Below are 11,017 nucleotides of genomic sequence, written 5' to 3' on the forward strand. Positions count from 1 at the left end.
ATACAAGGTTTCTCTGTATCATGTCCTCCGAACCATGAGGATGACAACGAACCAAATGTCAGCGGCATACAGCGACGGCATTTAAAAATACTTGTCCACTAGAAGGCAGCAGTGTTGCGTAACCTTCACGTCGTACCGCCATCAGCCTTTTACGTCCTTCAATTTGAACGCAACGCACGAATGCACTACTAGACTGACCAAAAATGAAAAAGTTGCACTTTTGCGCTATTTCAGCTGTCATTTGCTCATATATGTGCCTCCACGCGGACTAAAGTAACTAATACAACAAAATAAACTGTGGCTCTTATCAATATGGAGAGACACAGGATGTCTTTTATGACCATTTCCGGCCACTTTATTACTATGAGTCGCAACAGCTGTGAGACGTTCAAGTGTACTTGAAACAGTCCACACACTGGGAAATTACACACCTGACACCACAATATGTTTGTGTGTGTGTGCGTGCGTGTTGGCAAAGAGCAGATCTTGCTCCTCTCCAGTGCTTGAACTGTTTCCATCTGGACTGTCTGACGCATTAGACGAACCCTAACCTCAGTTGGAGCGCTTAAATGTCTCCCCGACACTCCTTTTTTGGACACCGAATAAACGAACAGCACGTTTGATCAACTCTCTGAGTTTCCGAATGGTCCGAGTGTGACAGCATTTCCAAACGGCTGTTTAATGCTGCCACTCAGTGGACGTTTCGGCGAAAAACGTGTTTCTGCGTCATCCATTTCTTTTTAAATAAGATAACCTATCTTATTAAAAACACAATATTAATGTCGAACCTAATTTAAAAAAATACCACCAGCAACAACAACAACAACAAAAACACTTTCATTGCTTAATCGACATTGAACATATTCCCCTTCTAAATCCAAGACAGGGAAAAAACAAAAAGCAAAACTCAAGATATGCGAAAGTGTACTTTGGGCATCAAAGGGATTAAGGTCAGAGTGTACGTGAGTTTCAGTAGCAGGAAGAAGAGTGTGCTGATGGACTCTGAGGTGTTTTGCCTGTTTTGATGTCCATATGAGATGTCGCTTGTCCTTATCAGATTGCTACATCAAGATTAAGAAGAATCATTCGGCCGTCGTCTAGATTTGTACTTCTACTGCACCTGTTCTTCTTCAGTAGTGCTTAGTTGAAAGCATCTTTAAAATGCATTGCCGCCACCACGTGGACTGATTATGTAAAGGATTGTGTAAATTGTTATAAGGGTGTCACTTAGGAGAATAGAAAAAAAACGTTCTTTCAAGACTTTTTTTTAATAATTTGTGAAAGTGCTATATAAATTAATATGAATTAAGATACAGTAGTTGAATATATTAATTAAGTTGCACTTGTTTATCTTCAGTTGTATACCCAATTTAATCACTCACATGAGCCATTTTCATCTTTTTTGTCTGTTCCAATAATACAAATGTTTTTTGTTTATTGTTCACGTGGAGCCTCACAAATCTCTAACTAAAGCATTTTTGCCGTACTCGATGTTTCGTGTCATCCTGCCTTGTGAAAATCAATTTGAACTGACGTGCAGGATGAGGTTATGCCACAAGATGGCAATGCAGCACAAGTGAACACCGGCTAAGATTTAATTGACGATTGACTAAATTAGTGGTGTTGTGGTCCACTCGCCTGACTTGTGTGCAGTCAACTCCCACTCAGTGATGGTGTCTGTGTGTGCCCTGCGACTGTCTGGCGACCAGTTCATGGTCTAATCTGGCATTTGCTTGAAATCAGATGAGATAGGCTGAAGCACTGTCCCATTTCCTTATAGGACACACACATGAATGAATCAACAATTAAATCATTTATTTTGAGATACTTTGAAATTAAAGATAAAGAGAAAATAAACGACTTTCAAAGTCAGTAGCTCAAGGCAAGTTTAAAAGTAGATAAAAACAAGTTTGAAAGTACTTGTCAAGTTTGTTTGAAAGTAAATTAGGATCTGTTTTAGTCATGGCATCAAGTTCAGGTGAATCTTGTAAATTAATCTTTGCATCACAAATGTTATTTGTTAATAAGTTGAAAACAAAGTTGTTCAGACGTTTTGATTTACCATATTTTCAACACTAAGTCGCTTTTTTTTCTTAGGTTGGCTGCGATTTATACTCTGGAGCGACTTGTACTATTTTGTAAAATGAATTACCCCCAACAAATGCAACTTATCCTCCAGTGCGACTTGTGTATGTTTTTTCAAGCACATTATGCATTTTTGAGCCGGTTCGATTTACACTCCAAAGTGAGTTGTAGTCTGGAAAACACAGTATTTGCTTTTTAATTTGACAATTCAGTACAATCCCCCTCAAACAAGCAAAAGTGACAAAAAAAACAAAACCCTGATGAAACCGTTTCATAACGAAATGAAGAATTAATATCACTTTTGGTGTTGAGCTGAATGTTTATTGAATGCAAAGTTAAGAAAACACAAAAATAATTTAAAGTAAAAGAGCCATGCATTGTAATTCAGTGCAAATACTGGCTTCAAAGCCATTAAACAAAGAAAGACCACTCTTAAAAAAACTAAATATTATATAATACTATAGATGGCAAAACAATCAAATACTGTTAAAGGTCTGCACCTGTCAGACACTTGCTGTATAAATTATTCAAACAACCTGGAATTTGACCCAAACAGGGTCTTAAATGATTGGCCTCCGATGCTGGCCATTATTATGTAGTAATTTCACATATGATCACATCGAGGGCTGTGCTGTTTACATGCGTTTAAGGACCAATGCAATGTTGTGTCACACCAGCAACGGACCGCCCAAGAATAATCCAGGAAGTCATCAGGCTCTGCACGTAAATGCTGATTTACGCTCTCCCTGATTCCAAGCGCGTTCCGATCCAATCCCCAGAGAGCGCGCACACGCTTCATGAGTCGGAGCATGTCAGCAGGTCGTATTTGACGTAGCCCACGCGGTCCACTTGCTTGCTAGGCGTCATGCGCCAGTAGAAGCGGTCCCAGTAGAAGTAGGTGTAACCTAAAGCACACACGTTTCAATTGAAACATTAGAAAGCAAGGTTTACAATTCTTTAATCAGTAGTGTAACATACAAAATAAATACAGAATAAAACATTCAGAAAATCAGATCCAGATATAGATTGAAACCTGTTACAGAATATTTTAGAAATTTTCTTTTGATTGGTTTGGATTAGAGTAATATTTTTTAAACTACTTTCAAAGGAGGTCAAGACAAACCTTAACTGTATTTAATTTATCTTATAGTAGACAAAACCATGTTAAAGTACGTTGAAAGTAGTTTGGAGTAAAGAAAATAACTTGCCCTGAACTACATCCAAACCAGATTCAGAGTAGACTAATTTTTTCAAAGTAGATTAAAACTAGTTTCAATGTGGTTTAAGACTTGTTTGAAAATAGATTCTACAGGTTTCAGATCAGGGTAAAACAAGTTTCATTGTATAAAAGGCACACTTAAAAGAAGATGAAATGTGATTAAGAACCGTTATAAACTAGATTGAAATTAGTTTTGAAGTGCATTAAGACCATTTTAAAAGAAGATTTAAATGGTAATCTCAATTAAACCGTTTGAAAGCGAATTCATTAGTTGAGTACGACTAATTTCAAAAGTGAAAACCATTTAAATAATATATTATAAAAACAAATTTGTTTAGATGACAGGAGATTTGATTAAACCTATTCAAAGACAATTATTATTGTCACACAAAGACACATTCAAATCTATTAAAATGTGTTTGTCTGTAACAGTGAGGCACATTTAACTGAGTAAGTAGTGCGTAGCAACGTGCAACATTGACCACTAGACGCCAATCACCGCTTTTAAGTGAGCATGGCATTTACCGTTGAACTGGAAAACATCGTGAGGCTCACTGGGCACGCCGCCAAAGGCGTTGTGTATGTATCGTGGGTAGCCCCTTTCAACCATCTGCGTCTTCAAATCGAGCCTGTATTTGACACACAACAACAATTATAGTAAGGATAATAGTAATAACTCTAATAATAGTTTTAAAGTTGGGTCAACTTTATGACTCACCTCCAATATTTCTCTCCACTGAAAAGCAGAACTTTGTATTTTCCCTTCTGCAGCGCTCCTTGTACCGTCCTCACGCTGGCTGGGAGACCAAGCTTCTCGATGCTGCGTGGGCCCAGAACGCTCTGTCCCGTGTACACCCAGAACTGGCGTCCTAAAAAGGCCATTAATTGTTTAAATGGACATGTTTTGTGATGCCATCTCACCAAATCGGTCTGAAAATTTGAATTGATATCCCAGATAAGGTCGATGTTAGTTCATCTTTGTGTCTTAGCTCACATACCAGAGAAGAAGTACAGTTTCCCAGTGAGCAGATCTTCAAAGGCAGCGTCGATGATTTTCGGCAGTGCTGGCCAGCGCTCAGAAACTCGGAATGGACCTTTGACCTCGCCATTATTACCGCTGCTGGATTTCTTCCAGTAATACCTAATGAGCAAAACACATGAAGACATGAGCACATGTGTCACTGGCGTGACTCAAATGTGACACCAGGTTGTTTTTCTTACCCGTCACTGAAGAAATATAAATGCTTTTTAATGACGGTGATGCTGTCAAAGTTGTTGATTTTGCAAACGTCTTTGGTTGTCGGGTCGACAGGTGTTGGGGTTGTGGTAGTTGGGACAACTGGGGTCGTGGTGGTGGTGGTGGGCCTAGGGGGTGTGGGATCTGGGCCTTGCCTGCGGCCTGAAAACGATAGCACGTATTTCAATCGAGAGATAATACAACATTTTGAATGATAAACATTCTTAGATGGTGCCTTACCGTAGAGATACTGAATGCCCGCAATGTCGTCTTTGTGCAGGGAGAAGTTCTCCACGTAAGTGTACATTGGGTACATGAGTGCCTGTCGAATGTTGGAGTGATCCAGACCAAGCGCGTGTCCAAACTCGTGAGCGGCCACCAGGAACAGGCTGTAACCTGCAAGGTTTGTGGAGGAAACAACTAATGATTAAAAAAAGGGAGCTTCTAACGTGTTCTATCCAAATAGTTGCCCATTGGCCGCCGTAGAACGGAGAGGCGGGATTAACAGTGACTCATTTGCATAAAACATAACTGGCCTCCAAATTGAAACGTTTGAATTGAATTGAAAGATTTCAACTCGAGTAATTATGGGTGTAACGAAAAAAGTTTTTAATCGGAAAATTGAATTGATTTAACCAAACCGGATCGTCTTTAAATGGAGAGATGCACAATTCTAAGAGTAATACAAGTACCCGTAGGCCGGTGTGTGTGTGGCATTTCTCTATTCTTTGCGTATTTTGAGCTGAGATTTGAACTCCAAACCTCAAAGATGTTCAAACATGATTGATGATGATGTATTAAATTGTGAAAAAAAAAGTGCTTTAATTCCTCACCTTGATCACGACAGAAGCCCCATTTGCTGTCGTCGTCGTAGCTGGCGGTGGTGGCGCACCACAGCTTGCCGTCACTACGGCCCTCGCTGGAGCACGCGTCGTATTCCCGACCCTGGAAGGTAAACGGGAAGTGACACGGCTCTCCCTCTGCGTTGCCACCGGATACGGCAGTGTCTGCTCAAGAGGAGACACAAACATCAGTAAGACGTGACATAAGGTTTGGTGACATGGCCTTAAAATTAAGTTTTCACCCCAAAAAACAGATTTGCTCAAATCGACACACACCTCGACTGGGACAGAATCCGTATGTCTTATCCTGGTCGAAGTTGTCTGTAGTAGCACACCAGCGGTAGCTGTCTTCACGGCCCTCCGTGGTGCAGCTGCTGTACTCCGTCCCCTGGAAGACGAACGGGAAGACGCAGGGGGCGGCGTCGGCGTTCCCTCCAAAAGTGTACAGAACTGCCATTTTGGAAGGAACAATGTGGGTGAGCGCATGTGTTTTGCATCATCTTGGATTCCAAATATCAAACTACCAGATTGTCAAACTCACGTTCACTGGGACAGAAGCCATATTTTTTGTCCCGGCCAAAATCCGAAGTGGTGGCGCACCACGGGAGGTTGTCCGTGCGGCCGTCAGTGGTGCAAGTCGTGTAGGATTTCCCCTCAAAAGTGAAGGGGAAGCGACAAAAGTCACCCTCGGCATTCCCAAAGCGAGTCTTCACCACTTTTGGGAGACAGGAGAGAGTGAAATTCAGACGAGAGTGGCAACAGAGTGAGGCCACACAGGTAAGCCGACAACTACCTGCTCCTTTTCCCAGCGTCCAGTTTTCATCGTCATCAAAGTGGGCATCTCCCTGTATCCCCTTCCCGGGGGGGTATGCGTGTGCCAAGAGGCCATCCTTGCCGTCAAAGGGGTAAGGGTCTCCGTGGTCTGGAATGTCATTTTTTTTTTTTTGTCAATGTGACCCGTTGCATGTTTAACCATCTTAAATGACACATTTCTGCTTTCCTTGTCGCACCAGTTATGTTTTGGCAAAACTTTGGATGGAGACGAGCCCACTGTTTGTCTATATACCGTGTGTCCTTATATTGACAGGCTCTATTCCAGGACTCTCGATCATGAAAGTATTCAGTGAGCTGGGGTAAAGAACTGACAAACGTAGCCTGCTACTCATACTTTACCCACCTCCGATTATTGCAATGAATACAAATCTGACCAACAATTTATCCCGTAATTCCCCCAAAGCTGCAGCCAGTGTCATCCTGTGTCACGTACCGCCTTTTCCAAACGACACCATGATGTCCGCCGTCCCTTCGTAGAGGCGAGTGAACGTCAGCGGGGTGACGTCACTCCAAACTTTGAAAGCTCTGGCAAATGCTTCATCAGTCACGGAGATGTCCAAATCTGGAGAGTAGTTCAAGATCCTGTTGTGGAAATAGAACACGACTTTTCTCTCAGTGGATTCAACAAATATGGTTATACTTTAGACAAAGGAAGTCTACATTTATAGTATCCGAGTACCTCCACTACCACCTCAAAAAAACTTCTCTCCAAGTACTATCATGAACAACATTCTAAAAAGAGCAGCACGGAAGCCCAAGTGTTCATCCACAGCGGTCCCTCGACTCACCTGTAAGTGACATCATTGTGGTCCCATTTGAGGTCTCCGTCGAATGTTTTGTAGTTAGCCACGTCGGGAAGGCCACAGCGCGGCTGCTTCATGGCCTCCAGGGTGGCCGAGTCCAGTTGACCCGTTTCCTCCAGACCCATATGATGCTGCATCTTCTTCAGGGCCTTGGTGGTGGACACCATGGACTGGAAGCCGCTGCGCTTCAGGTTCTCCATGTAGCCAAACTTGGTCAGGTAACTCTGTGGAACGAGTCCAAGTGGTGATTCATCCATTTTAGCGATTAATTGCAGGTTATATGTCAGGACAATTTTCTTTTAACTCATAGACAACCAATAGAAAAAAAGTACAATATTAGAATTTTATACTTCCTTCGGACTGTTATCATCAAAAACTAAATGAAAGGAATGCTGAAATGAATGGAAATGTCATTAATCTATTCCAGTCCAAAGGAAAACACCAACAGTTTTCTTGTAAAAGGAAAAAAATTGAAATTATGGATAGAAATAGAAAATAGCTCATTTCTAATAAAAATTGTAATATACAAAAACATACAGTAGTGACTTCACTAAATGGAAGGTAAGGAAAATTAATGGTTTTTGAAAAAAAATTTTTTTTTGCTTCAATACAATGGACACGCATAAAAAAAAACTCGCGATTCGGGTCACTCTTATTTCAAGGCACTGCTGTTATATAAAAATACAAGAAGAAAAGTAAAAAAAAATGCAAAGGGTTGTGTGCATTGAATGCACTCTCTCTCTCGAGACATTTTTTTTTTTTATTGCTTTGTATTATTTCATTGATTTTCTTCAAGCAGTTGTTGTAGTTCAAAGTGCATCTGCACTGACGTGCACGGCTTACACTAAAAACGTGGCTAAGAAAAAAAAGAGCTTGTTGAAGAAAGCGCAATAAGTATTGACGACTCAGCAACTTTTCTGACCCCTACAGAATGCTATAAAATGAGACTAGATAGTTAAAATCTGCTAAGAAACAAAGAACATTCACATTTGCTTGTACGACAAGGAATGAGCCTGGTGGAAAACAATCACTGAGTTAATATCAGTCAACATTGCCGAAGACACGGTACCCATTCTAAAGCAGTTTTAATTAAAAAAAATACTCCTAGTTATGTGCTTGACGTTTATTGTTCACTGCTGCTTTTTTCATAAGTTTTTTTTTTCTTTTCACAAACTAGTCCTTGCTGTCATTTTGCAATTTCAAAATTCTTTTGGTCATGTTAGTGTTTTGTTTTAATGCTTTTCATGTTATCTCTATTTCAATTGTTTCTGAAAGTTATTCCGTTGCCTCTGTATCTGTTCCATATTTTTACCTGAGTACTATATAAATATACTTTCCTTGCCTTGCCGTCCAAGCAGCAAATAGTTTGCCAAAAGTGCTTTGCTTCACCTGCACAAGAGTGTGACAGAGCTGGAGGAGGTGCAAATTTAGTCTTACTCTTCCACACGGACAAGCTGAGCCTTGCGGTTGGATGGCTCAATTTGGAAATAGTTGAAAATCCAACATTTCCATTTGTTTTTCTCCAATGCAAATCCCAAAAGAGAGGGACAAAAAGTAAAAAGTCTTTTGTATAACACAGTAGTCATTTGATTTTTCTGTAAGGAGAAAACAATTATTTTAAATTAAAAATAAGGTTTTTGTGGAAAAATAAATGTGAGATTTGATTTTATGCCCAGATTGCTCAGTCCAAGCGCCAGGTGATGAGTTTCCACTTCCACTTCCCTCCACAGCTTGACAGCTTTGTGAAAGCTCTCTTATCAAGACAACAAGCACCATCTGCTACTCACTTGCGCCAGCTCCATATCAGTCATATTTTTGATGATGTCTCCTGGAAACGTGACATGGACCGACTTGAGGGGAAGGCTCCATCCTTCCCTCACGGTGCTGAAGCCCCAGAGCAGACACACGAGCAAAGTGCAGGATCTCATGGCCAAGCTGTCTGCCGTCTGTGTGGAAAAAAAAAAAATCTAGTTTGAAATGCGCAATCCGTCGAGCGTCCTCTTGTTGGCGTCTTGCCGCTCTTGTGTCCTTGTTTAGATTTGCTGCGCTTTTTATGCAACTTTGCTTCTTAGTCACTTGACCTCATTCTCCTCCCTCAAGCAACCACAACCCTCCCACTCCAAGCACTGAACACATGCTATCAGTTCAATTGACTCCAGAGGGAATTTCCAAAATATTCACATTTGACTTTACGACAACAACATAAGAGGATGGCATTTGTTAGGAGTAGTAAGTGGACCCTTGCGGACAACTACACTGAAAACTATCATACGTATATTGGTTACACATGATTAAAGTTGAACAAAACCAAATTTAATGGACATCATTTTCCGTTCTTTTCCAGTGACGTTCCTGGTGAACATCAGGGGGGCTGTGCCCCCTTAACTTTGTGCCAAGCCTCTCAAATGGTGGTAAATTGTGTCATGAGTGTATCACTTGCTGATTTGACATATGATGTAACAGTGGCATTAGACTAAGACGATTAATACTGTTAATAAATACCATCAAGAAGCAATTATAACAATATAGCTTAGGGGTGGGCAAACTTTTTGATTGGCGGGCGGGCCACAATGCGTTCTAAAATTAGACAAAGGGGCCGGACCAGGAGAAATCGGGGAAAATAAAAACATTTAATCTAAATGAAAGTGAACAAAAGCATTACAACAATATATATGTCTTTGAAAAACCACAATATTTAGTAAATAAAACATGAACAAGGTTTGTTCATTTAATTTTTTTTTCAAGTTCGGCGGGCCGGATTAAAACGTTTAATGGGCCGCATGTGGCCCCCAGGCCGTAGTTTGCCGGCGCCTGATATAGTGTGTATGTGTGTGAGGGCACGCAAATTGTGCCCCTCTGACACACTTTCATTTCCCAGAAACATTTTTTGTCCGATTATAAGAAGACATTTATCATGCCACGTCCGGATCACAAGTCGTGATTTTTTTTTAAATTCACTTCGCTTTTTTCATAAATAGAAATGAATTTCCGACTGAGCTAAAGTTGGATAGGAAAAGAGAAATGTTAAAACTAAGATCAACCAAAATCAAATTTGTCAAATATTCCAAAACAACATTTGTTGATTTGTTTGCATGGGCTAATGTTTTTTTTTTTTTTCATGTCTTACAGATAACTCATGCAATCCTTCCTCTTTCTGCGTAAATCATTTGTAACGATGAGCTTCATCATTACATTGATGCAACATGTCCCCTGACTTCCTCACCAGAGTGACACAAGCTGCCACAACACACTTACCTCATTTGGTCGAAAGAAAGACTTTTTGTAATATTTTTTCACTCTTTCTGCACGATGGGGCAGCATGGTGGGCTAGTGGTGAGAACGTCTGCCTCTCAGTCAAGGTCTTCCGTGTTCAAACCTGGACTCTTGCATGATAAACTGAAGAAATAAACCATGGGTGGTTATTAAGCTTGCTTGTCTGCATGTATCCTGACATTGACTGGTGACCAGTCTTCTGTTTATTGCTGCCCAGTTGTTGACTGGTGACCAGTCCATGCACCACTGTTTTTACTGCCGAACTGTTGTTGTGTTCGCATCCAAGCGTGTGTACAAAAGTATGACTCACCAAAGCAGCAGATGACATTTTCCCTTTGAGTGCACCGCTGACATCTTTGAGCTCTCCATCTAGCCGTCGTTCTGTGGTGCCGCTTCAACATCAAAACATTGACATGAATTATTTTTGCAACTTCAAAACTAAATGCAGAAGAGCTGACACTAAAGTGAAGAAAACAAAGCGAGTCGTCGGAATTTGATCTCTCTTCCGTCAACAAAACTCAGTTAGGGACACAGACTGGAGCAAGGGGCTGCTGAAACTCCCGGGATATTTGTGTCTTGCTCAAGGGTACTGCAGCCATATGTCAGTGGACCCCACGTGAACACTTAGTCCATAGGTCATATGATATAGAACTGAATGTTGTCACTGTCAGAGGAGCAATGAAAATACACACGAGTAATTTTTTTTTTTTTTTCAGGACGTAAA

General features: G+C 40.8%; 1 protein-coding gene across 1 annotated transcript; it reads right to left on the reverse strand.

Moving 5' to 3' along the window:
* Positions 1 to 2,384: 2,384 nt before the first annotated feature.
* On the reverse strand, positions 2,385 to 9,033 carry mmp9 (matrix metallopeptidase 9). Its single transcript, XM_088290879.1, has 13 exons — positions 8,808 to 9,033; positions 7,006 to 7,244; positions 6,651 to 6,799; positions 6,177 to 6,305; positions 5,925 to 6,098; positions 5,660 to 5,833; positions 5,375 to 5,548; positions 4,782 to 4,937; positions 4,526 to 4,703; positions 4,303 to 4,445; positions 4,023 to 4,173; positions 3,830 to 3,933; positions 2,385 to 2,990 (listed from the first exon to the last, which is right to left on the reverse strand). The coding sequence occupies exons 1-13, from the start codon at positions 8,946 to 8,948 to the stop codon at positions 2,881 to 2,883; spliced, it is 2,022 nt and encodes a 673-aa protein (XP_088147005.1). The 5' UTR covers positions 8,949 to 9,033; the 3' UTR covers positions 2,385 to 2,880.
* Between the last annotated feature and the right edge of the window lie 1,984 nt (positions 9,034 to 11,017).

Source organism: Idiotropiscis lumnitzeri, chromosome 3 (assembly GCF_059441095.1).
Source record: "Idiotropiscis lumnitzeri isolate Australia: NSW breed Sydney's pygmy pipehorse chromosome 3, RoL_Ilum_1.0, whole genome shotgun sequence".
Classification (NCBI taxonomy): Eukaryota; Metazoa; Chordata; class Actinopteri; order Syngnathiformes; family Syngnathidae; genus Idiotropiscis; species Idiotropiscis lumnitzeri.

Bases quoted from the DNA above. Each gene is read 5' to 3' on its own strand.
- mmp9 (XM_088290879.1), bottom strand. From the start codon at position 8,948: ATGAGATCCTGCACTTTGCTCGTGTGTCTGCTCTGGGGCTTCAGCACC. The intron at 4,174-4,302 runs GTATGTGAGCTA...TGGCCTTTTTAG, and splicing joins GAAACTGTACTTCTTCTCTG to GACGCCAGTTCTGGGTGTAC. The intron at 2,991-3,829 runs GTAAATGCCATG...TGTGTGCTTTAG, and splicing joins CGATGTTTTCCAGTTCAACG to GTTACACCTACTTCTACTGG.